The 27,825-nt window shown below is 44.7% G+C and overlaps 1 protein-coding gene across 8 annotated transcripts in view; it reads left to right on the top strand.

Annotated features, from left to right (window-relative positions):
- The window catches only part of ebf3b (EBF transcription factor 3b), a 65,584-nt gene that overhangs the window by 27,576 nt on the left and 10,183 nt on the right, over positions 1–27,825 (top strand). For 2 of the 8 annotated variants that reach the window (XM_015944871.3, XM_015944868.3), the window contains exons 7-10: positions 11,431–11,512; positions 13,636–13,753; positions 18,400–18,530; positions 18,637–18,763. In XM_015944871.3, coding sequence (XP_015800357.1) covers positions 11,431–11,512; positions 13,636–13,753; positions 18,400–18,530; positions 18,637–18,763 — 458 coding nt within the window. Of the gene's footprint in view, positions 1–11,430; positions 11,513–13,635; positions 13,778–18,396; positions 18,531–18,636; positions 18,764–27,825 lie in introns of all 8 variants that reach the window. The other 6 variants (XM_015944870.3, XM_015944866.3, XM_015944872.3 and 3 more) reach the window with 3 other exon arrangements.

The raw sequence follows: 27,825 nt of genomic DNA, 5'->3' as shown, positions 1-27,825 counted from the left end.
GGACAGGCACAGACGCACACCACCCTGGTTCATGTTTATGAAATATGAAAAAGGAAAACAACCTCTTTGAGATGCACAGAGTTAGTTTGGAATATAATCTGGTTGGTTCTGTGATGATTTTTGTGTGCTCATGCGTTGAGATTTTATGCTTTTAATGAAGTTTGATAAAAAAAACCTTTTGAGCAAACAGGCCATGACGCTGTAATTAGAGTCAAAGCTGAAGAGGCCTTACATGGAGTCAAGGCGAAGCTGTGGTAGAGGTGCTGCTTCGGGGGGGGGGGGGGTGTCCATGTAAATACAAGTCGGAACATAATGTGGCCGTGCCACCGCTTATTACCGAGAACGTATCTACGTTTTGAACCCGCTAGTAGCAGAGCAAGGGGATGGAGTTGCGGACGTGACCCCAGGTTGACCCCAATACACGTGTAAACTACACACAAATTATGACTCATTAAGCGTGGTGAGAAGCGTGATTGGCACGACCTTCGAACTCGGGACGTCAGCTGTGCCCATCCTCCGCTCTGCCCCCGCTTTTGACAGCCACCAGTCTGACAGGGGGTAGCATCGGTGCTGGCTAATTAATGCACCACTTCAGAGACCCTTTCATTTATGGCTTCTGAAAGGCATTATTAAATTAATTAAACCACCAAGAGTTAGTCATTATGAAATCAGGAGGTTTACATGGATGACAGCGTTTATGAATTAAACATCCCCAAAGTTCCTCGCAGGAGATACCTCGAGCTGCATGCGAGTACCTAGTGCGACAGATGTTTGCCCCCCCCTTCTTCCTCCAGCTAACCTGTATTGCAAGCGATTTGGTCTCATTTGGGGGTTTGGAAACTAAAGGAAGGGAGAGAAAGAGGTTCAGGATAGCTAATGAGCAGAGAAAGAGAGGGGAAAAGGAGGTCACCAGCTCTGTTCATCTGTAGACAGTACAGATGGTTCTGTTTTATACAAAACAACAATGGCGTACATCAATTTGTTGATCGCTAATAGAAAGCTACTCTCAGAAGAGTTGCAGTCTGGGATCAGCTGTCTGTGGAGAACTCTACGTTTATAGCCTGGAAACATTTTTTAGCAGAGCTGTAAGCTGTTTTTCCAGCTCGTCACGTGATAAGAGAACTACAAATGGTTGACGAGATAAATCCCATAAACTTGGGCTTAGCTGGAGAGCAGAGGGCAGAGATGAGTAGCTCACTCAGGAGCCTTGACGATAGACTTCTTTTCATCTGCGGACTGAAATTCGCAGATTATCTCAAGAGGCTCTCCATCTCTGTGCTCGTCTCTATTTCTCTTTCCCTAACCCACCCTCCCTTCCTCGCCCCTTGATTCAGGAAGTTTGCCAGCGACTGTCTTTGTTTACAATGCCAAGGGAAAATGTCAGCGCCGTTGAGAAAAATATCCTTAGAATCTTTTCTTTCCCTTCATCTTCTTAATCTAACAGTTTACTGAACTTGATAAGTGTCCTATCAACATGCTAATCAAATTACTTCGGAACCAAAATTGACAGTTTTCATTAATTATACAAGATTATTCTAATTGCAATTCAAATTTATTCATTCTGAACAGAAGGTATTCAGTAATATTTTACAAAATTTGCATATTAAATGGAGGGAGTTGTGCATTATGCATGGTAATGTATGCACAGTTTCTTATTTTTAACTTCATGGCCATATGTGGTGTCGTTGTAGGAGCAGGTGAAAAGTCTAAGTGTGTTTAATTTGCTTGACAAACATTCGGCTGGAGCTTGTCAAGGGGAGTATTGTGAACGCCAATCTTTATTCCCTCTTTATTGATTACCCCAAACTCTAAACATCTGGAGGTAAATGGCACTGAGAGAGATGAACTGAATCATGGGATTAGTACCCTCAATGACTGAATCACTATCAATTACTTCAATAGCATAATTCAAGTGTACTGCACAAAAGCTGCAGCACCTCGGCTTGAGCCAGGATTAATATTGCAATTTAACGTAACAATGGAGGCGTGGGAATGATATGGATGGCGTCCAACTTTTTTACATTGATGTCGGCGAGCTAAGGCTGTTATCTAAATATGAAAGTACTTAATTCCTAATTTGAGCTTTGTTTGTTGAATGAAAAGGCTCAATGCATTAGGCGCGTGTTTTAAAAAGTAATGGATTCTGTGAGTAAAACAACCTTATTTATTCACCGAGACGCAAAACCCCCAATTTGCTCTTTGTTTTTATTTCCTAAAGCGGGCAGTGAAGTGCAAACAGCTTACTGGGAAGCTGTTTACTACTGTATATGACAAAAGATGTGTGTGCATGTGTGTGTGTGCTCATGGGTGAGGGGGGGGGGGGGGGGGGGTTGGCTCCTCCAGCTCCACAGGCAAGGTCTTGTGCTGTAATGTAAGCGTAATAATTATCAAACAGCATCGGGGGCTCTGGGTACGGGCTTTAACAGGGGGGGAGCATGTTTGATATGTAGAATCGGCCCATAGTGCATCCATAGAGGGTGACTAAATCGCACGGTTCATGGATCACATTAGTATTGCTCTGCATCCACCCTCGCACTATAGGTGATTTCCATTTAGACACACATTTCCACATGAAGATAAATATGACTTGAATCGTAATTTCCCTGAAGTAAATATAATACAAATACAACATAATACAGTGTCAGGCCAGGCAGGCTAATAGATTACTAGCGTGTTTTCCATTTGTATGGTAAGTGGTGAACCTGGGTGGTGGTCTGGCGAGTAACAAATTGAATGTTTAATCCATCTCAGCGCAGATTGAGGGTATCAGAAAGATCGGTAGTCTAGCTAGTTCTCCTGTGACTGCTACTGTATTAGAGATTTATTTTTTTAAACTCTTTAGGGGTTTAAAGAATGTTGTTGGATTAAGACGTGGTGCAAAAGTGCTCACTAAATTCGATCTCTTATCTTTTCAAACAGGAAAACACATCTGTGATTTTTCAAACGGACATTTGCAGCATTTGCAGGTGTAATCTCCAACGTCAGATTAAAACAGGCCAGCTCAGTTTGAACTAGATAGTTAGAATATTTCATGACTTTTAATTGCTGAATCATACATCGCTGATTGAAATGATTCATTTAGGTGTTTTTTTTTTAGTTTATTTTTCATTCCATTTACGATTATGTGAATCTTCCAGAGATTTCCTGGCTATATGTTGGAGTAATTGGTGTGGAAACTTGTGAGATGTGCCTCCTTAACATTACCGACCCTCTAAGTACATTTTGAAATTCTTTTAATAAATGTTTGCTCAGACATTTGGAAAAGCTAGATTAGCCTCAGCTGCACAGCTTCTTATATAAGTGTGACAAATTGATATTTTCATACAGCCTAATCTGTTTACTATGATGTTTTTGCAAGGACTTATTACAAACTAATTAAAGAAATCACTTTGATATAATTAGTCAGATTTCAGGAAGCTCGTTAGCAGTAATTTGCATGAAAAATAAGCCCTGTAGTGGTGCTTAGACCCAGCTATCCGATCGGTGTTTTATCTGGTTACACATCATCCCCCATTGTTTGTTGTTTGAGGCTGTCTGAAGTGGCCCACAATATTTTCAGTCATTGCCCCGAGAAGCGGCGGGGTGTCTTTCAACAAATTCCTCCCCTAAAGCGAGTCAACCTGTATGTGGAAGCAGACGCACGCCTCTCTGTATACATAAGGCAGGAGGAGTGAGCAGCAGCAAAACACTGTCTATTTATCTGTCAGGTTCCTGACAAAGAACTGAGCTGACAAGTAATGGTTTCCCTCGGCAGAGCAGGGGGGCTTTATTCGCTGTACTTACATGCCCAGTCTATGCCCAGAGACTCATGTTATTTGCAAATCACGCTCTTTGAAAATTCACAAACGGGGCGAGACATGCCATGCTACGAGGTTTGTCAGCTGCCTTTATAACAGCAAGCCGTATCGCTAACAGTGTGCGGTTTGGTGAGGAAGCAGCTTTCTCTCTGCATTTGCCTTGCTGTCACTTTTTTTCCCCAGCACATGCGTTCTGTGTCTTCATGCATGGGGTCTCTCCTCCCTCAGAGGGTTGCCATCTTCCCTTTGGACTGACAAAACGCCCACGCTCCCACTGATATAAGAAGAAAGAAGGGGAAGGAGAAAAAAAGGACATTCCTGGAATTACATCATTCTCTGCTGAAGCAGCTCTTCCAGAAGCAGACACTCATATCTTATGTTCTGATTAGGAACTTTTTTTTATGCAGGGTTCAGAACGCCGGTACAAAAGCTGGACCTGTTTATTCTCGTTACCCTTTTCCCACCATAAGCGAAATCCTTCCCTAAACATCCGGACAGAGAAGCACTTGTGTGGCGCTGATGTCACAGACCTACCTGGCCTCCCTCTCACAAAAGCTAAGGTATCATTAGCTAGCCCCACACAATGGCCATTCAACCAAGCCGCTGCGCTCCTCAGGACTCGGGAACAATGTTATTTTTTGTCTCAGAATTATAAAGACAGAGTTTTGCAGGAAACCTGACAGACAAAACCTTTTAGAGGTAAATGCTCCAGGCGGCTTTTGGGTTTAATCTTTTCCCATTAGCATCCAGCCCCCCCCCCCCGCTCACACACAAAGACCATATTTACAGGGTCAAGAGTAGAGACTGAATCTCTGGAGACTGCTTTTCATGTTGATCTTTACATATTTGCCCTTTTTTACTTTTATTTAAATTTCGCTCTTCAGGATGTGTTTGGTGTCTGAATATTTCACTGGGAGTGTAAACAAGTAGATTTGGTTCAGCGTCTTATTTATTTATTTTTTGGTCTTCACAAATGAAACAAAATATAAAAACAAACAAACCTAAACTAAACACGATAATCCGGCGCATCTGAAAGACGTTTAAAAAAAAGCAGCCCACAAATGTAAGGGTTTATTTAACTTAATAGACACATTGTCAACAATACTACTGCTTTGCTAAGGGTTCATGGGGCTACCTTTGTGTGTGTGTGTGCGTGTATATGTATTTGGTTTCAATGTGTGCGTGTGCATTTACACTTGTGTGAGTGTGTGTGCGTGTATGTGCATGTGTGTGAGACTCCATGTGTGTGATTCATTCCAGGGCAGTTTTAGTCCTTATAAAATATTCATTTTGGTTGTGCAGGGCCCTGTAATTGCCATCTCTCACCCTGAATTATTTATACCTCGCACAGACTGACAAAGCTTTGCCATACGGCCCCAGATGAATCAGAAAGCAGCCATCTCTGCTGCCAACAGCACTGGGCTTTCACACAAATATGGCAGCCACGTCTCTCTGCCTGGCCTCTCTTAATTTGACATTTTCTTTTCCCCCCTGCCTTTGTCCTAGGTGCACAGAAAGGTTACCTGTTAGCTTTAAGCACCGACCCACTCTCTGTCTTTCCGTCTCTACCCCCCCTCTACCTACATGACAGTCCGGAGTGTTTTTTTTTTTTTAGTCTTCAGAGAATGCACTAATGTGGTGGCAAAGTCATAGTGACTGCCTCATGTTTCATGATGACTGACCAGCCCTGACAGCCACCACTTTAGATGTATGTATTATACATCAGTGATAATATGATCTAGAAATACTCTCGTAAAAATAAAAGCATGCATAGACAGACTGGAAAATGGTTGGCTCACTGACCTAAATGTAACACACACACATATGTAAATCAGCCCCGACTGGATCGCTGAGTCCAGCAGGGCTGTGTGTGTATGTGTGTACAGTAAACGCTCACAGCCTCCCTGCTAACCTTCGCCGTCCAGCTGCGTTCCTCTGACTCTCGCTTGGGTCCGATCACTCCGAGGTGCCACAGCAGAGAACCTGTGCTGTATGGCTCTCATTGTGAACCGACTCTGGGGCCTTCCAGAACACCATGCCCAACACCCTAAATACTACTATTCACCCCGGCCAGTCACTCCAACACATGCTTATGTTCCGTCTCACCAGCGCAGGGAGGTGCTGACTGGTATTTCCTCAAGGCCTCGAGCTCTGGCACTGACCAGTAATCAAAGCGCCATATTTCTTCTCATGTGCAAAAATAACTAGCAGACATGGTGTCCAGCTGGCGAGGAGACTAAATGTTCCTGAGGGCTGTTTTGTTTACGTGCGTGATTGCTTTTCTAATACCAGCAACCTCTCGAGTAACATAGTTTAGACTGTCACGGTCGTTATCAGTAATAGTCTTCACGTATATTTGTTTTATTTTTTTAAAGCATAGACAATCATTTGGTGATATTTAGGAATTCCACTTGCAGATGATGCCCGCTCTAGAGCGGCAATTAGCGTCTGGTCTGTTTTTACAACAGGACCATGCAAGACAAAGTAATGCAGAATTATTTATGCATTGTTTCTTATTATATTGTGTTCAAAGTCCTGGTAGAGTAGAGCCACGTTTGGAGTAAAACAAAGAACAGCGTGCAACAGCACACAGCCTCAGCAGTGAGTCGATGTGAAGGGAACGGGAGAGGCAGGGCGAAAGCTCCGGGCTAAACATGCAGTACGTGGCGGGCTGGAGCTAAAAGCCGCATAAAGCACACAGCCTTAGTCCACGGTTAGCAAGTGATGGATAGTTAGCAGGAGCTCCGAGTCTTCGTCTAATCTGTTACAGTAAACCTGTGCCAAAGCCTGAAGGGAATCAGTGGGGGCTAGCTGGGAGTGGGCTTGACGTGAAACCATTTGTGAAGACGAGCGATTCTCTTAAGTAAGAAACTAACAGTGGAGAGAGGGAGTGAGGTAGCTGGAGAGCAGCGGAGGCAGGAGGTGAGGAGAATGAGTGAGAGTGTGAGGGAGAGCGAAGGAGGAAGAGATACAATAATGAGTCCTGTAGCCATGGAGTAAATGAAGAGGGATTGACAGAGTGAGGGATCCTCAAGTGAAATAATGTCAATGCCACTCTGCCCATTAGAGGGAGAGGGGGATGGTGGAGGAGAGGGTAAAGAGGGATGAATGGAGGGACAGAGCTACATCTTACGTTGGAGAGGAAGCACATAAATTATTTGTGACACCCCGGCAACACACACACACACACACACACCACCAACAAAAAATATGAAATATGAAACAACAAAACAAACTGACAATAGCAGCCGGAAAAAATAAAGAAATAAAAATAGAAAAGGCCTTGGAAGTATCCAATAAATTCTCAGAGACATGTTGTTGGGATATTTGATGTGGAACAATAATAATCACAGTGACATCTGCCTCTCCTGCTCTCGAAGGAGGCGGATATCGCCCGTGTGTAAGAAGGGGTTAATCTTCCAAACCCAATAAGGTTGGATAGTGAGGCACTTGTTCCTCGATAAAGAAGTGATAGGATCTGTGGGTCTGGTCCCTTGGCGCTTGTACAGGGCTAGAGCAAATATTGTTAATGTGCTGTGGTTTACTTCAGCCAAGGCGAGAAAAACAGCTCGGCTTGACGAGGGAAGACAGTGGCAAACCAGAAAATGACAGAAATGGCCGAGCCGCTCAGTTCGGCCTCCCCGGTACTGGCACATGCACCCGAGCTCGCTCGGCTGCATAAATAAGAGTTCAGGAAGATTAAGATCTATAAGTGTCTCTATTTCTCGTTTTACCTGCTCCGCCTTGTCACAACAGGGATCTGAATGCAGTTCAGTGAAGTGCCTAATAACTGGAGCAGTAGGTAGGGAAAGCAGGAGGCTTGACATTAAGACCCCGGTGTTTTGGAAATTCGATACTCTATTGACCCGTGTACTACTATCTCAGCGTAGAGATCTGGTGTCAGCAGATTGTAGTCTGGTGTTGGGAGCCGTTTCTTACAGGGCTCTTGTAACAGGGGCCCATTGAGTCTGGGAGGCAGCTGGGGCCTGATGGGCTGGAGCTGGGTGGTGATCGATACTCACCGCCCTGCAACGGATGACCTCACTGTCATGGCTGCCGGCTGTGGACACTGCATGCTAGTCATTAGTGCTGGGGCACCAATCAGGAGCTTAGAGTTGTCAATACCTGCCTCTTACAGATACTGTGGCCATCTGTCAGTGTATTGTGTAACGGCCTGAGTAAATATGGGGAAGCTCTTTTGAACAATAAGAACATGGTGTACTATCGATGGGAAAAGAACAAAAAAGCTCCCGTGTAAGTAATTTAAGAGATCCTTGAGAGGTTCAGAAACCTCAAACCTAACTTTGCTCCCCCCCCCCCCCCCCCAAGTCGTTAAAAACAACGAAAGCCTGAAAAATACATGAGTTAAAAAAATGAATAAAATTGACCAAACAGTAAACTTGAATGGTCGATGGAACCTCCTTAATAATCAAACATTACCCTCTTCACTGGAATCAAAAGGGTGGACATTAATGCATGAGTGACATCAACCCGGCAATTAGGTTGGCTATTTAAATGAGAGGAGGCCTTCCTCGTGTTTGTTTCTTTCTCCTCTCCTGCTCCTTTTTTTTTCTCCTATCCCCCCTCTGTTTGATGATGGGAGAGGGTGAGCTCGAATTAGGGCGATGGGTCTTCCTTTGAGTGTCAGCCTAAAATGATCAGAGTAAAGATAAGAGGGTCTAGCAGCCCTCAAATCAGTCAAAGTGCCAAAGTCGGCCTTTTTCTCCTCAATTACCGGGTCTGTGAAGCCAGGGAGTGGAAGGCGCAGAGCCTGCTGCATTACTAAAGAGACAATCTATTTCCTCTTTGACCAGAGGGAGAGAAATCATTATGGCATGATTAGTAGCTTCGGCAGTGGGCAAGCACGGAGGTACTACAGGAGAGCCGTATTAATTGCCTTAGACCGAGGCATGAGCAGGATTGTTTTAACGTTGATTTGCGGACCTGTATGACTAGCTGTCGGAGATAAAAGCCCATGTCAGGTCTTAGTTACACTGGCAGACTTTGAACACACAGACTGAGAGGCTTGATGTCAAAAAGAGCTTCTGTAGCTGCCCTGGAAGTCTTTCTCTATACGCCTGTCGATGTCTTCCTCTTTGTCTTTCTTCACACTTCATAGTTTTCCTTTACGCCTCCCACTTTCCCTCCCTTTACTCCCCCTTTCCCCTCACACGGACTGCACCCCACCCCTTCCCATGCTCCCTTTTCTCTCTCTCCTCCAACTGATAGCTGCCTTGGCCGATTATTTCATCCAGTGCAGTCCACTGAGAGCCTCCTCTACCGGCTTTGGAAGAGCTTTAATTAGCCATGTTAATATCCCCTTCATTGGCCTTAATATCACTCAACACCTTCCTCCATCTCGGCGGCCACCAGGGTCCCCCTGTCCTGTCAGAACAGCTGATTATTGAGAAGGATAGCTTTAATCAAACCTAATTGCAGTTCATTCTTTCTCTCTATCCCCCTTTGCCCTCCATTGCCAACATCTAATGGCAGCGACGACTTGATATCCCATTAAAAAACAATTAAACAACCTCCTTTTGTCTCTGAGCGTGCCAAAACACCAGCACAAACTTCTGTAGATATTTAAGAAGTAAAGGAGGGAGAGAGGGGCCTCATCTTAATTGCTCTCCATCTCACCAAGGACCAATTTGCAAGGCGCTCACAGAAAATCTTAACCAACTCAAACGTAATGGATGCCATAGCATCGCCAATGCTGCGGACGATGAAAATTAAGCGTACCTTTTTAAGAGAGAAACTGCGCTTAATTGCCTTTATAATATTAAACATAAAGAAGCTACTTTATGATCGCGTGGGTGCTGGATTCCTTGTTTTTATTGTTTCCTAACTTTGGGTTTCGCTGCAGCCAGAACAGTATGTAAAAGCATTAAAGGCGTCCAAGACAGAGACGGGACTAACTCTGAAAGTGATGCGCTTCTTCTTTTATGAAGTGAATGCATTGCCGGGGAAATATATTCTGTCTCTTGCTCTGACATAAATTGTCTCTCAATAGGCGATGCATGTGCATGCACATCGTCACACAAACACAGCACAGAGCAAACACACACATAAATACACACCTTCCGTACGGGAGGCGACAGACAAATAAAAGTCGTATTTCAGGTCTGCTTTCCGCAGATGTCTGCTGCTCTACATTATGACTCTTTGGGGAAATAAAAACAGGGTCAGGGAATTAGAGTACATAATGGTCATTTTGATGATCAGCCAACAGATGCAACCCGAAAACACAGTGAACACAATCAAGTGAAATGCACTAATGACAAGTCAGGTTTTTTACGGCCTCGCCACACACCGACAGGCAATCAGCATTCTGGCATGGGTTAAAACGTCTTTTATTGATGTCTAAGCCAAAGCTCCTTGGATGTGGAGTGAAAATATTTTCTCACCTCTCCTCTCCCTCCTGGGTCCTCGGTGAAGCACAAGGTATAGGAGTCTATCGAAGAACGCTTCTAAATGACCAGTGCATGTGTTAATGTGGCCAGGGTTAGAAGGGTCATTTCAGACTCCGATTTATGGCCTGGCCGGCGTCCCACTGGGCGAACGAGAAGTCTTAAGTGTTGTGAAAGCGTCTATGCAGCCGCTGAATGAAATGGCCAAGCAATCTATGGTAATCCAGAAAGCCACTGTGATTCTGTGAGCCAAGTGAGTATTACAATGGCAACAATGTCATTGAATATTGTAATAATAGTGCAACGTGATGAAAAATAAATATGTCTGCCCTGTGTTTATAATTGGAGAGAGCAACGCCACAATCGTTCATGATTCTGTTGGGAGAATTTACAAAAACAAAGTCGATTTCATTGTTTATTATGTGTGGTCATGTACGGTTTAGCACAATAGGCTGCATTTGAAATCATTTCACTCCTTGGTCTTTTATTTTTTCTTCTCACTTGTAAATCCTCATCTTTAACTATTTCACGTCAAGAGGAGCCACGTGACATGCAACTCTCAATTTGAAGCCTTGTCAATAAATTCGGCGAGACTTGGAAGAAGGCGGCTTATAAGAACTAACCAAGCCCAGATCTCACTCAGACGTGACATTTGTTCAGAGACGATTAGCCAGGTTGTAATTTGTGGCATAATTGCTTCACCCACCCACAAGTACATGGGTGTGTGTATGCATTACGTGCGTGTGACTGTGTGTGTGTGGCATAGTGTGGTCCCAGGAGTGTCCGCCTAATTGCCTGACAGGACTATAAGTTTTGTGGCGCGCTCTCACCTTGTTAGGTCCTTTATCCCTGATGCTCTTCAAACAAGACCTGGTCACAGGTGGGCCTCATTTGCTTCCCTATTGAACAGGAGAACTTTAATTGCACAGGGGGTGTCCTGGGATTAAAGAGGTGGGCGGAATATCAAGTGACTTCCTGTATGTTAGTGGCAGATGGATGTTGGGGAAGACCTGTAAACTCAGGTGAGAGGATAAGATCACAAAGAGACCGACACTCTTGATTTAAAAAACAAACACAGAAAATAAAACAGCATGACGTCAGGAACTGAAATCATGTGATGAATAAGCAGCTCAAGCGCGTTTGATATTCTGACACATTTCTGTTTCACATACCGGCTTATCGATTCCAGCTAACAGTTTTTGCCGTTGTTTTGTGCTCTCTTCCAGATTCTTCCTAAAGTTCTTCCTCAAGTGCAATCAGAACTGTCTGAAGAATGCAGGGAATCCACGAGACATGCGCAGATTCCAGGTGACTGAAACCTATTTCACACATACGCTCTATTTCTGTCACTGTCTCTCACTGTCGGTCTCTTTTCTTTTCCCAGACACACACACACACACACACACACACACACACACACACACACACACACACACACACACACACACACACACACACACACACACACACACACATGCACAGGTGTAGAAATGCGCAGCTACAGCTGCTACTTCATACTAACTCACACTGACACACATTCTCATATGAACACATTCTTATTACTGGCACTGAAAGAGGCAAAAAAAACAAGAGAGAGTGAGGGATTTTGTGTCCTGTGTGCTCTGGACAGAATATTTATTAGGGAATACCATCTGACACAAATAAGGATATAGGATTTAAGAGTGCCATCAATTGTGTTCCTGACAGCGTTCTGAGCCTCGGCACAGAGGGGAGGACAATCCAACCACATGTAACAACAGTGTTAACTCAAGAGCTGTCTGGCAGAGGAAATGTACCTTTCTTTCTGCACACACATATGCGCAAGCACGCACACAGATGCAAACACACACATGTGAATGCATGCACATAAATGCTGCAGGCACATATGTTTGCTTTCTTTATATTATTTTTACTATTCCAAGCCACATATGCATGCACTTAATGCCACTCACAGGCATTTCTCTGTGCAGCTATTGAAAACATCTGAGAACGGCTGCAGCTCAGGCTGAAATGACACAAAAACTGAGTGCGTTAACTGTTTCTTTTACCCTCTCACTTCTAATGTGTCAAGAAGTTGAGCCGTACAGTGATTGACCCCCCCGCTGATTCATTTATCCAACCATTCATCCATCCCATCTTGACATTTTTACCAGAAGCAGCCCACTAGGTCAAGGTGAGAGAAAAGGAGAGTTAGTGTGATTTGTCCTATCAGGGTAACTACAAACTACAGGAGGACGTCCATCACTGGCAGCACTGTTGTGTGATAGACACATAAGCCAGCATCCTCCAGGAGGAAGCCCAGACATGAAACAGACAAGACAGGGTGTCCCCTCCTGATGTCACCACCATCAGACCTCCCCTGCCTCCTCAAATCTTCCCTCAGGGTGAATGTGGACTGATGCATGACAGCCACCGTGGGCTTCACTTCTGCATGTCAGAAGGAATGCAAGAACTAAGTTTCACTTTTTTCTGTCTAAAACAATTGGATTCGTTTTATTGTTGTTCATGGTCATACCTTCTTTTTTTCCCTGTCTAGCAGTTAGTATGCAGCACCCCACTCCCAAATGGATTTCACAGATGTTCCACCGTAGGTGTTTCTCTGGCCAAAGTTGTGTATTTTACATGCCTTCGCCTTTACCTATTACCCCCCAAAACCAGCTGGAGGCCAGAAAGGGCCCAATCCATCATCCTCTGCTTGGCCCAGCTCTGAACCTGCTCACAAGAATGGAGCTCTTTCACTTCCCCTTCTCACTCTACCTTCCCCAACACCCCCCACCTTCAACTAACCAAGCTAAAAAAAGTAAAAAAAAAAAAAAAAGTACCCCCCTAAATTCCACCGCTACACCGAGGTCACTCACCGGCGAAGCAGACCTGAGAGGGGCTCTCTGTTTCCGGCTCAGAAACACTTTGGCCATTCACACTCCACTCACTGTTTGGAATGCGGTAGCCAAAAAACAACAACAAAAATAAGCTTTATGAAACATGGAGTGTGGCTTGGAATCTGATCCTAGTAAGATGTTTGCTGAGTGATGAGAGGGCGAACGGCTCGGCTGCTAATGACTCCAGTAATTATTTAAAAGCGTGGCCTCCCGTGCTCAAATAGGTGATCCAGCTGATCAATAATTCTGAGCTTTGGCTGTGATGAAAGTTGGAAGTGTGGCTAAACGGAAATGATATTTTACCGATTGAAAAGTCAATTAGCTGCAGACAAAAGCAGGACACTCCAAAGCAATATAGATGAGAGGCGAGGTGATTGTAAAGTGATGCATCCAAAGTGGACAACCACTTCAGTGGTTTTTGCAATAGTAATCAATAGAACAAACGTTGGTTCTTCACCCAGATATATGGCATTTCTCATGTGTTTGAGTCTCTAACTGTATAAAAAAGCTTTTTCTTCCAGCTTGTTAAAAGACGTTTCGCTCCTCCTGCAGGTTGTCGTATCGACGACCGTCAATGTGGACGGCCACGTGTTGGCCGTCTCTGACAACATGTTTGTACACAACAATTCCAAGCATGGGCGAAGGGCTCGCAGACTCGACCCTTCAGAAGGTACGCCTCCTTATCTGGAGAATGGTAGGCACATTTTTGCATCTTATAATTTGCTACGCTCCTTCATTTCTCCCCCCTTTTTAGCTCCTTTTAGACATCATTCCACATTTCAGATCACAAACCTAGTTGCTTCTAGTTCCTTACAATCTTTTTGTTTCCTGATCACTTTTAAAATTTTATTTATTTTTCACTTTTTAAGTTTCTTTTTGCCTCCATCATCATTTGTGCTCTGCTGTGACAGGAAACAGTATGCATTGGGCAGCCTGTTTATCATTTCAGTGTACTGACAACTGTGATGAGATGCAGGCTAATTTAAAAACGCTATACTGCTTCCAGTCTCCTAATGCACCTACATTTGTCCTAAAAGCCGATGTGAAACATGATCAAATTGCTGAAGAATTTGGCTGTGAGGTCAATTTCCTGCCATTGGGGTTCTGCAGATTTAACTGAGAGAAAGCTGAAACAGGGAGAAGAAGTAGGGAGGGAGGTGTTCAGTTGATGGTGTGTGTGTGTGTGTGTGTGTGTGTGTGAGAGAGCACAGAGGGGTGGGGTGGTCTATGAGAAAAACAGAACTTACTGTTTTTCTTCCAACTGATTCCATATGATAGACTGATTGCCTTCTCAGCCAAAAGAGAGAAAAGTAGGACCACCAAACCATGGGAAATCAAAAACGTCAAACGCACTAAGCGCAACCTTTTGACCCTCACGGCCTCCACTTGCAGACGGATCAAGCACACAGCTGAAAGATTGCTGGAAAAAGAGGAAAAAAGAAAAAGACCAAATGTGGAAATTGCTTATCTTTGCGTTTCAAAAGGCTAATTATGGCTGGGCAAACAGTTTATATACACCACTGACTAAAACAAGCTTCTCTACACATTAATGGGCATTAATAGCTATATCACCAAAAGCAAATGTAATATTTAATACAACAGCGGCTAATACATAAAAAAAAGACCAGACAATTAATATATCTCAATGCTCTCCAGTCCTAGTGGGGGGAAAAAGCTAATCTATTTGTTTTTGTCTTTATTAATGACTCCTCTACTGGAGAACAAAATCAAATAATTAAAGTCCTGCCCGGAGCACCAAAGTCATTATGTTCGCTGACGTTCTGTTTGTGTGTTTCACGTTTATGACACGATAGGTGTGGATCTCCTAGCAACCAGTTTCTTAATGAGGAGAGCAATTAAAGAGGTTGAGCCCTTGCCTCCATGTTCCCCTGCTCCCATGAGACCCTCTGTGTTGTGTGTGTTTGTCTATGTGTGTGTGTGTGTGTTCTTTACAGGTTACCCCAACCCATCCTTTTTTTATTCCTCTCTTCACCACACTCTTCAAAGCAGCAGAGTGACGCCCCGTAAAGCGAGAAAAAAGCTATTGTCAACCGCCCAGTTGAACATGTCTTTGTCTAATAACTTTAATACACCTTCCTTCTGCTTAACTACTCTCACAAGTTGAGTGTGTGTGTATCTCCCCCCCCCCCCCCCCCCCCCCCCGGCTCAGCTCCACCACAAACTTATTTATCATGCATCAGCAGAGATGGCTCACTTAGTTTCAGTCACCTTTAACAAACAGCGATGTGACACATGAGAGAAGACGACCCTGGTTATAAAACGTAACTCCAGCCAAGTCCTCCACGCTGCTCTGACAAGTCGGAGGCAGACAGACAGCATGCTTTAAATTAGCAACACATTCTTCCTCTGGAGTTCACGGGGCGAGAAGCATCAGCTTTGTGGCTGTCTGACTCCCAATGTGTGGCTTCCTCCCGGCTCATGCTGCCTCTCATTGATCAAGAAGTGCTGCCCCCTACTGGCACAGAGGGGGAACAACGTCTGGATGACAGACTGGTCTCACCATGTCACATTTTGGTTTCACTTGTGTGCACTGTCACACAACAAGCGTATTATGCATTCAGACACGAGTGTGCTTTGAGGCCGCCTGTCACTCAAACATGTATGGATTCTGGCTCAAAGGTGCATAAACATGCTCACAAATAGCTGAGTCTTTCACACACAGCATCACCCCCAACAAATACGGACACGCTCTCTCACACACACGCCCGCGCAGACGCACGTTCTTTAGCTCAGTTCCACGATTATAGAGCCTCAGACAATATAGGAGACTCAGCATAGGGGGCCTGCAGCCCGCCTCATTTGCATGCCAAGTGGCTGTAATGCTGTTAGGGTTTATGCAATACAGACAAGTGAGTCCAGACTGCTGGGTCTAAGAGGAAGAAAGAGAAGGGAAAAACAAGAAGGGGGAAAGATAGGAGGAAAGGCGAAAGAGGAGGGAGTGAGAGAGGCTGAGAGTGAGACAGAGAGAGAGAGACAGACAGAGAGAGAGGGAGAGAGAGAGAGAGAGAGAGAGAGAGAGAGAGAGAGAGTCAAAGGGAACAGATGGCCCAGGGAGAGGTAAAAGGTATAATCCCATCAGCTGCACTATCAACCGACCATCTGGACATCCCACAGCACAATTACAACACATTTCAGCAGGCAGAACAAAGGACGGCTTCACAGGGCCACATCAGACCTGTTTGAGTGTCACAATACTAGAGCTGGAACCTCCTCCGCTCAGATCTTGGGTCAGTTTTAACTCCGTCTACGGCTAACCCTGAACAGAAAAGGAGGAGATTAAAACAGATCACAGGTCAGCAGCTCACAGTCATCTCAGAGCTTAGCAGTACACACACATACACACACACACACACACACACACACACACGCTGTCCTGCAACATATGGAATTGAAATTGTGTTAATTTTTTCCATTATACTCCAGAGTTTGCAGAGACTTAGTGAGGCAGCGCTCAGGCCAGCAGACCGGCTCTTTGCATCCTCATCCGTCCACTCCTCATGATGCCTATCATCTGCTGAGGGGGCATTGTGCGTGTCTGTCATCAGATCGCCTGTGCTGACTGTGTAATCCACTTCGCCACGGTCCCCATTCAGCACATGCTCCCCGCTCTGTCTGTGCATTGAGACATATGCAAATTTTTTAGGCAGAGGGTTGGAGGGCTTAGGGCCTCAGTCGCTGCCTCTCCATGGGTCCTTCTGCCTGTGGGAGGGGACGCTGGGATTTCCGAGGTGGTGCGTCTGTGCTCGTGTGTGTGATTGTGTGTGCCTGTCATAGGTTTCAGGCTGCAGCTGCCCCCCAACAGTCGCCGTCACCATCAGGCACTTTTTCTTGCCGCCTCCTCCTCCTTCTTGCCCCACCGCGCACCCCTCCTGCCGCCTCCCACCCCTCCCCTCCTCCCTCTGTTCTCTCTCATCCCCAAAGTCAATTTGTTTACAGTAATTTTGAAGGGTGAATTATTTGCTGTAATCGTCCGCACTGATGAAGGTCAGGCCCTTAGAGGGGGCCCAGCATGCCCATAGAGGGTTGGTCCTCTTTCAGACGCTCTGCTTCGCAATTAAGGAAAGCAAATGTCACTCCTCCAGGCCTCACAAATGAAAATCTGTACGAAGCGATTAGCATGAAGTCAACAGCGCCTGTTAAAGTCAGATTCCCTGTAGTACCGGTGTGTGTATGTGCACTTTATGGGCAGGGAGAGAGAGCAAACATGACCTGAACAGACCCAACAGCAAGGCAAACAAAGGGAGATGTCTTGTCTGAGGTGATCCATACAACAATGGCTGACTATGATTTACTTACTGGATGGAAAGGATAAAGGAGGTTTAGAAGTGAGCTTGTACCGGGGAATAAAAGGAACTTGCTGGAAGAGCCGCACACTTTTTTGTGGAGCAGGAAAATAAGAAAATAAATAATAAACCCCACACAATTTACAGTATATTAAGAGATATTGATGAAAAATGATTAAATCTGATATTGCTATTTTATGGCACGTTGTCATGCTGCTTCTGTTGTAAACACGGTGTTTTTCTCAACCCCATATTAAGGTAATGCATCAAATGACAGCGAAAGTGAAGCACAAGATCACTCAAATTAGATTATAATAACAACCCGGAGTGTTGATAAATGACAGAGCTACACAGGAGAAGTCACGCCAGATGAAAAGCATTGTAATAAACAATATGAAATGGATTGAATTGATCAAAAAAAGAAAGCAAAAAGAAAAAAAAGACTCAATCTGAATAATTCATGAGTGCATTTTCGCGTTATGAAATCTGAAACCACACTCGGTGCGCCTGCACTGTGTTGCAGCACAAAGGTAATGAAAAAACATGAAGCAGCAAAGCTTTAGCTTGTCATTTCCACTTTAACAGCCTGCATTCTTGACTCATTTAAGATGTGTTCAAGTTTAAAATTTTTACTGTACATCTGGGTGCATGCTTAATCAATTCTGATAGCTACATTTGCCCTGACACATAATTTGCTCCGTCAAATCATTTTCCTGGTGAGCCTGGCGTTTAGCCTTTGTGAAGTGGACCATTTGAAGGGTCTGCTTAACTACACCACTCCATTGCGCTGATAAATGATTTTGATTCTCATGCCTTAAAGGACAAATCCATCATTTTCCTTCTCTTTTTTTTTTCTGGAGGCAATTTCCATAATAAGTCTTTGTAAGAGAGAGGCGTGGAGAACAGAACGTAGAGGTGATGCAGTAATGTGTCTGAGTGACTAGAGACATGTACCTGTGTGATGAAGCCCATAGGTGCTGAATTTGCTCTTCTCTTTGTCTTGGATAAGCAGCCACCCCATGCATCAAGGCTATCAGCCCCAGCGAGGGATGGACCACTGGAGGAGCCACTGTCATCATCATCGGGGACAACTTTTTTGATGGCCTACAAGTCGTGTTCGGCACCATGCTTGTATGGAGTGAGGTATGAGTGCTCATCTGTTTTTATAAACAATTCATTCAAAAATATATATTTTTTGTTTTTGACATATTGAAGATCTTCTAATTATTTTTCCCCCTCTGTGATCCAGCTGATAACTCCCCACGCCATCCGTGTTCAGACTCCGCCTCGGCATATCCCCGGTGTCGTGGAAGTCACGCTGTCCTACAAGTCCAAGCAGTTCTGCAAAGGTGCCCCTGGGAGATTTGTCTACACTGGTGAGTCAAAACCTTCTCATCCTGTCCTTCCTTCTCTTCCTGCAGGCTTCCTTTGTACTGCTTCCTGTCACTGGGTGGAGCTCTGGTCAATCAGTCCAGACACTTAGGTTCAGCTGACCTGGTTCTCTTAGCTGTAGTGTGTAAGACCTGCTAAGTTAGTAATACATCCCCCTGAGCTCTAATAAAGCCAACCTGTTGAGATAACTCTTTCTCCCGACAGTCCCCACCTGTCACTTTAGTGTGGCAGACTATGCTTTCTGTTAATTCGCTGAATTTATGAGTCAAATGTGGTTTCATTTTTTTATGAATCAAATTATAAAATCAATAACTGGGTTAAGTGAATGAGTGTGTCTGAAGTTATTCTCATGTGTGATCAGCATGAATTCATGGGAGAGAAAGTGTGGGAAGAGATGAGAGAAATGCCCTTGTGAGCGAGAGAGGAGAGAGAGAGAGAGAGAGAGAGAGAGAGAGAGAGAGAGAGAGAGAGAGAGAGAGAGAGAGAGAGAGAGAGAGAGAGAAAGTGTGAGTTTCACACTCCGAGTAAAAAGATCTGATTATCTTGACTAACAGAAGGAAGTGGCGGTCTTATCTGTCATCATTGGTGAGTAGACAGAGGTTGTGAAGGTCAGAGCCTGTCTGACCTGGAAGCCTCTGTCTGTTCTAACTCTGATGGGCAGAATGAAATTGGGGTGCGTCAAAGCATTCTAACCCCCCCAGCTCTCCCAGTATGGCCTTGCTGTTCTCAAGGCCAGGGCTGTGCTGGAGGAACCGACCCCCCCAAAAACTCTCAGTCCAGACCCCTCCATCCAAGGGCAGCTGTTTCTCATCAAGTCCTCCCCTCTCTCAATCCCCAAACCTCCACGGCTACCCCCACTCCAAAAGCCTCAGTCCCTTCTCCTCCATCCGTGCAGTCTGGGCCGGCTCTCCTGCATTTAACCTCCCTAGCAGGAGCAGAGCAGAGGCCAACAAGGCACTGGGATAATGAAACAGGAGTGTATTGTGGCTGTGTAAGTGTGTGTTTGTGTGTGTGTGTTCCTAGAGTGAATGAGGGTGGTGGGGAGGGGTGTGAGAGCAAAAGATCGTGTGTGTAAATGTGTTGCCGCGCAGCCCTGAGAAGGTGTATAAGTTAAGACATTAATGGCTTCTATAGCACCCTAGTGAAAGTGCCAGGTCCCTTAAGAACAGACCCCATTAGTCACAGAGGCTAAGCGGATTGGGATGATTACCATCAGGTTCTACTGGAGAAATGTGTCCCCTTCTGTATCTTTGTTGATTTTTCTCCCCCATTCTTCCTCTCCTTCTCACTTCCAGTTGGTATTAAGATACAATTGCCCCTGGAGGCAACTGTGGTACAATTGATTAGTGCGGTGAATTAAAAGGGAAAGTCACCAAAAGACAGGTCCAGCTCCTTCGCTTTCACACCCCCCCTGCGTCTCCCCCTGCTTTGCGGAGCGGCTAGGTTAGGACAATCGTTCACGATGCAAGAGAGATTCCACGTGTACGGTGACTGCTTGATGAAAAGAAAACCAAAAGCCATTTCCCATAAACGTTAAAGTGTGAATTGGCTGATGCATCGAGAGCAGGAGAGAGGATCGTGTATTTAAAAATGAAACAGCTCATTTTCAAAACCGCAGTGTTTCCTTTCTGTTTTATAGCACTTGAACAAATGGGCCTACATGCAGAAACAGATTAGAAAAGAGTCGGAACTGCAATAACACGTTACATGAGCGGAAAGGGCCGTGTAGTGACAGAACGCTGTAAGGAGAAAAAAACAGAAGCACAGAATGTTCTTGTAGAGCACCACATACATTTCAAAGGTCTAGTTATCAAAGCATTTGGCTTCAAGCGTGACTTGACAACACAGCTTGAGAAGAGCAACTTTTTGGGGATTTTTTTCTTCTTTCTTTCTTCATGTTGGCTCCTTTTTCACTGCCGCCCTAATTGTGGAGATTTAACTTGGTCAATTTAAGAAATTATCACAAATTACCAAGAGTCAACACAGAGGAGCCTGCAGTCCGCTGGAGCAGCACGGGGACACGTTCTCACTCAGGTTAGCACCCTGGAACGGCTCCAAAACTCACAATCTATTCTCAGAAAGAGAGCGACCTGTAGTCTATGTCAAATAATCCTGTTGGCATTGACTATCGAATGTTTAAAGCACTAATGGGACAAACAGACAGACTGTATAAAACTTTATTGGGCTGTAGCTGACTGCTTCGAGCAGCTTTTGCGTGTACTTTAACCCACATGACTTTAAAGGGTAATTTTTTTATTGTTTACAGTCTTTTTACCTTTAATTAGAGTGTGGTGCCTTGAGCTCCCATGTCCGTCCTCTGTTTAATCCATGTATTGGATATCTATTGGTCAGGCCAGGACAGGTAGGACTAACTGTCAGCAAGGTTGTAGAAAATCAAAAGGAGAAAGTCGTATTTGTGCCTGAGCTGAGAGTTTATTATACTTTTCACTTTATTAGGACAAGCAGCTTTAATGAAATATCTTAAACAAAATAAAAATCTCAATTTGCCGCCTCCTAACATTTTTACTGCATAGTAACAGAGCCGCTTGAAAGAGAAAATAATAAATAAAAACTTGATCGCACAATTCGTCCAATTTAAGCTCTTAATTGCATCAGAGCTTTTGGTTTTTTATCTTTGCCAAGTTTCCATGAGAGCTCCCCTCCAGGGGCAACAATGCAGGCCTCTGGTAATATGGTTCTGCGAGCAGTCCTAACACACTCAGCCACTATTTATCCTAATCAGTGACATCCACATAACCAGGATTGCTTAAAATGAACCCCTTCCGCGCCCCAGAAAACGCACATTTACCAGGACCCCATTTGTCACGGGTAAATTGAGGGTCAGTAAACTTCGCCTGTATCCTCCAGTGGGGATCCAGGACATGCATCATAACGTTAGGAGAGAATGATTGGCGAAGGCAAGCTGTCACATATTTGTCAGGGGGAAGGGAACATTATTTGCTAATTTCCCAAGCTGGGCACTGACAGGGTGCTTCGTCTTCAGACCTTTGGTGACCAGCATGGCTTCTCAGCTATTAGTATAAGTCAAGTGTTATTTTTTTTTCTTTTTTCCCTTTTCACTGTAAAGCGGCAGTAATAAGAGCCATTCGTTCGACCTCACAAGGCTGCAGCACACTGGGTGAAGGATTTGGGATGAAGCAGATGCCCCGTACAGAGAGTTGTTCTTGCCAGGCCTTAGTGGTGGCCAGACAGCCTTGAGGGCTGATGGATCACAAAGTTTCCTCGTCAAGGTGACGCTATCGACTCCACTGCACCAAAATCTGACAAAATGGGTATGAGGCAGTCATTCATCAACATAAGGACAAAGGGGTCATGTGTGTTTCACTCAATACTGGTGGAGATCAAGACATGTCAACCCTGTGGAAAGGTGGAAAGGAAGAGTTTGATACCACAAAAGTAAGATTTCTTTACGAAGGTTAAAAAAAAGATGCATGATCAAAGGACGTTCGGCCAAACTTCACGAGCGACGCTTCGTCAAAGCTATGAATAGTGTCTGGCGCACACTTAGCAGGCGTGATAAAAAACTTTACATCGTTTTGGACCCCCTCCTCCACCCTCTGAAAATTATACAAACAAGCACAGACGTCTTTATCGGAGCACATCAGAGAGGCCCTGTGCTGTCCAGCTGGTGAATTGAGCCTATCCTCTCCGCCCTGCCGTCACTTTGAAGTCCCAGACTTACAAGCTGATTAGATTGGAGAGCTTCCTTTTCATTTCCTGTCCTGCAGGGTTGGGTTGGGTCCTTCACTAGTGGCTGGTCACTGATGAGGTGTGGTTTGCCGAAAGATATGTTATAATCAAAGGCATTCAAGGAGGTATATAAACACATCGGCTTCTGAGGCGGAATTACAAACACGTCAAATACTGCGTACAAAAGTTGCGTATTTAGATTTTAAATCGACTTGACGAAGCAATTTTAAATTATTTACAAGAAAGCACACGGAGAAAGGATGACACAGGCATCTATGAATGTCATCACCACAGTGGAGTGGGTTGTAACCAGTTGGCACAGTGGTTTTAGCATGTGTCAAGGCACGTTATCCACTAGCCCTGTCCCGATGCCTGCCTGTCTCATTACAACACTGGTATTTAGCACAAGCTCCACAGGAGTGGAGAAGACACTCGTTGCCAAGTTAGATGGGCCTGGTTTGAAGGCCTTGTGAGCTTGTGTGCATCGCGACAAGGTTCCACGGAGGAAGGTCCCTGTGTCCAATTAGAGGGCTGATGTGACACGTGCTTGCACTCCCCCACTGTCAGGCAGCTTGTCAGGTAGGCTTTGAGGAGCACACTGTGGCATTATTCCACAGCGTGTTATCAGCAAGTGACCTGTGAAATCCAGCAGGAAATTGATTGAAATAAGTGCTCGCAGTTGAGCATGTATATTCCCTATTACGTCGTTCTACCACATGAATTGCGGTCGTCTTTCAAGAGAAAAATGAAAGTATCGGTGAGTTTTTTTCTTCCACTTCTCCCAGTAAGGACAGTATTCATTGATTTCATTTTAATTGGACCCACTTTTTGTCCCACTGTATCGTTAGAGGTCTGTTTTGTAATGACTCTTAAAATGGATTGTCCTCACTAAGTCACAGCATCAGTCCTCAGTACCACAGGAAAGACAGACAGGAGAGAAAGAGAGGGATGGGGTAGGGAGGGGGCTCTTGCTAGATGAGAATCTGTTTTCTCCTCCTCTTCTTGCCCCATTTTCAGCATGATCCACACCCAACGGGCTTTAAAAGAACTAAGCCCCCACCCCACACCCCCTTGCGCTGCCGCGTTTTGATTGAAATTCATCGGCAAGTTTATTGAGAAATGAATGAGGGAGGCAGCACGGTATTGACTTTGAGAGGAAAACACAACTCATCTTGAATGAGGGGGAAAATTCACCCGTAATTTAGCCGTCATCGATCTGTGCCCCGTCCATGTATTGATCTTCATTTTACAATATTAATTTGCGCTTGCAATCAGCTGTGAAGGGAACCCATTTGATTTCTGCTGGCCGGTAATGTGTGAAAGTCCGCTGGCGTCCTTAGAGAAGTGGCACACATACTTTAGATGTCATCTGAGAGGATTGAACAGGTGTCTTTGGCCCTTTCTAATAATACAACTGATATGAAGCAAGCCTGAAATTATGGATGTCCAATCTGTAACATTGCTCCATTTTAACCGTGTTAATTACATTTTATCTGTTGCAGGCGCAATATCTGTGGGAGACTGTAACTGTCGAGCTTTTTTTTCATCTGTATTGGCTCAAAGTTCATGAAATTTCAATGAACATTGATCTGTCTCCATTGATTTATCTTAACTGCAGATCTTTGAAATTTTAATTTCCTGTTCATCTTGAGACTGCTGCAGATGGAATCACTGAGTGATAACTGGCTACAGTGGATGGAGATGATATGGTCAGTGTTAAAACAGATGAGGTTTGCTTTGCGTGGGTTTGCTGTGAAAATTCCAGTTTGGCTTGGTTTGAGTTTGGTTGATAGATAAGGTGGTTTCTACAACTGCATGTGTGTTTTCTGGTCTTTCAACATTGGAAAATATTCATGTTCTGGAGCAGCAGCATGACTTCTAATTCCTTTACCTTCGCTGTATGCGCCTCATTCAGTTTTAACTTGTTGAAGTTAAAACGCTGACAAGCTATCTACCCTTTCCAAGTCTGCTGTATACTTTTGAATTTTGGTGAGGTCATCGTGTATCTGGACAGTGCTGTGAAACGCATCTATCTAACAAACCGCAGGTGCCCAGAAGCCTTCAGTCAGACTGTTTGACAAGTCACAAACGCAATAACACTTGAATGAACTTCTTGCTCATGCTGTTTATCTGTCTCCCCCCTTTTCCAACTCCCACTCCACCTCTAATTTGTGTTAAGGGGAGAGAAAAAAATAACTGCTCAATGGTGTAGGAGGAGTGGAGATAAGCTCGAAGCAGTTAAGTATAATTAGCGAAAGTAATAGCTGGCAAATGGCAACAAGGCTAGGTTTTTATCTCCTGGAAAGATAGAGTTATCGTAATAAGCTGTAATGGCTGGCAGGAATGCTAGTACTCTGTGCAAGCTTCCATTCAGGCTCGTAGACTTAACAAGGAACAATTTCCCTTGAATTTACTGCTTTGCTCAAACATTTCCCTATGCTTATACCCTGATACTGTAAGTCGATACATGTGTTCAATCCACTTTCATATGGACTAAGGGCACACAGTGCCGTATTGCCACGTAAGCACTTCTGGCTGCCAGCATCGGCCATGTTACACAGTTTCCTCGGAGCGGTTACTCATGTCCTATTTCCAGAGAACATGGAGAAGGAGCAGCAGACCACACTCATATGCCATGTACGGGCGATCCACTCTACATTTTAAGTGAAGTGGCAGGACTGAGGCCACTGAAGGAGCTCTCACACAAAATGTGTAAGCGGCATGAAAGGGCAGCAGATTGAGGCGTCAGATCAAAATAAGATCGGGAAGTGCACATTCCAAGCAGTGGAATTTAACTGAAGACCTGCCATGGATGACTGTGCGCATGCGAGTTTTTCAGAAAAGGAAATGATACGGTCGCAGCTGCACACCGAGTCATGCATTCCATTTTTTCATATTCCGAAACACGATCGCTCACTCTCTGGAGAGCATCACTAAAATATTCATAAAAATGTTCTTCCAAACCCTCACAGAGGAGAAGCATGCTCCTCTGCAGGTCCAAAGCTTGTGTCACTTATCGTGTTAATTTTACTCACATGTGGCAATAATTCTTTTAGTTATTAGCTGTTAAATTTGAAACATATTTGCTGTCACATTGTGTTAGAAAAACTGGCATCATCCCGGATATTAAAACATGACAGATCCCTAACCCAAGCAGGGAAAGACATAAGCAATATAATTGAACAAAACATGTAACCTGTCTAAATCTGAGCAGAAAATGAGAGAAAATGAAATTTCTATTAGTGTCTAATGTTCCCTCTGCCCCCACACCCCGGTGCTCTTCATCTCTCCAGCAAAGTATTCAAATGCAAGCCCTGCCTTACCTCCCCGTGTCTCTTTTTCTCTAATTATCCATGAGGTCAGTAAGCAAAATGGGGAAGAAGCCAGGAGATCAATACAAATTATCCCTGAGCAAACCAGTGCTGACAGTTTGAATTGCAGCATATGTTTACCCAAAATCAGGCAATTTATCTTAATATCAGGCGAGTAATGCAACAGGGGTGAGAGGTCACACAATCTCTCCACCTCATAATTACCCGCCTCTAAAACAGGAAAGTGGTATTGATTGGCCGCGGGCCGGGAAGCGGGCGTGACTGGAACGTGCCAGTGACCCCCCCCCCCCCCCCCCCCCGCCATCATACCTCCCATAGCTCTCTCCAACCCTCCTCCTCCACTCGGCTAGACTCCCCACCCAGTGCAGGATTTATGGGATGTGTGTGTAGGGTTTCATGTTTCCTAGAAGCGACTGAGAAGCTTTGCAGAAGGAGTGAGGATGGGCAGAGTGGTGGAGGCTAGGTGGGGGAGGGGGGTGGTTGTACCTCTGCCACCATATTGTATTTGAAGGTCAAAGCCGACCAAACAAATTTTAGTCCATGTAGATTCAAGCGCCTTCCCACAGAAGAGGAGTGTGTGCGGGAGAAGTTAGACCGTAACAACTTGCCATAGATTAAAAGTAAGACAGAGGTGAAGAGGGTGAAAGTGTGGAAAGGCTGCGGTCCATGAGCGCACCGCAGGAAAACATAAGAAGAGTACTCCCAATGATTCTTGTAAAAGCTCAGCAGATGAAAGAAAATCTTTGCATGGAGGAAAAAATGCGCGGCGCAATGCACTGACTGCACATTTATTGTCAAGACTGAATATAAGTGCTAAGTATATATCATCAGCAGCTCTTACTGGATTATTGACATTGTCTGTGTCTCTCTGAGCTAGCGTACATGCTATGACTACAAAACTGTCAACTCATCAACTGACAGCACCGTTTAGCGCTAATGCAAGTCTCCATCAGCTGTCAAAAGCATTTGCATGAAATCAATAGCAGATGGCGGTCTGTGTCACCAATTTCATTATGCCGGGGTTGTTACAAAGATCATCTCCATGATAGATGGGACGGCGACATGTGGACATGTGGGGATCATGCCTAATGCCTGAACAGCAACTGTACAACACTGGGCCGGGTTTGAAACCTAAAACATAAAAGAGGGTTGCTTCAAATGTTTCTATTCTACCCATCAAGGCTTCAAACGCAGTCCACTTCAAATTGTACTCTAAGGATTGAGACCACCAAAACACATTCATCATTATTCTTAGGTTGGCATTTACAGTAGGGCATCATTATCATTGAAAATGCATGTCAGGAAGTACACCTCTCCCAACCCATGTCTCGTCCCATACTGTACGTCTGTCCGGCTGCGTTCCCAGCATGCCTGGCGGGTTGTGTAGGCCCCAGCTGAGGCAGAGGACAGGAGAGCATGATGTATCACCCTGAGAGAGCCCACTGACAGCCTCTGATGATGGATGGCCTGATTATGGAGTGCTTTTTACACATACACAATTTACATCACACTGAGCAGCGGGGTCTGGCAGGGCTGACGTGCACGCACACTTTTTCCAGCAGGGCACGGCCACTCACACACTCAGATAATATGTGTGTGTATACATCAACACATGCATGGGATTGCCAGGGTGCATAGAATAAGAAGGAGGGGGTGGAAATAACAAAAGAAATGAGGGCAAATTCCTTGCTACAGCCTTGTCATGTACAATCAATACCGCAGATCAATCCATTATTAAGGAGAAGATGACTTTCCCCCACATTCCGAAGCAGACCTTTGTCGTCTCAAGACACATGATGACATGTCAAATCAGATTTCCAGCAGTGTATGTAGTTGTGGCATGGGGTTTATTCAGGTGTGTCCGCACTATAGGAATGAATACCACTGCATTTACAAGCTGGATCATTATTATCGATTAGTGCCACGCATTGTCAATGCTTGAACACATAATTGCTCCATTTGATCACGGTCGAGCTGGCGATTACTGTACTCAGGTTTTAGCG

This window comes from Nothobranchius furzeri, chromosome 12 (assembly GCF_043380555.1).
Source record: "Nothobranchius furzeri strain GRZ-AD chromosome 12, NfurGRZ-RIMD1, whole genome shotgun sequence".
Lineage (NCBI taxonomy): Eukaryota > Metazoa > Chordata > Actinopteri > Cyprinodontiformes > Nothobranchiidae > Nothobranchius > Nothobranchius furzeri.
This window is presented reverse-complemented; position numbering and strand designations above follow the sequence as displayed.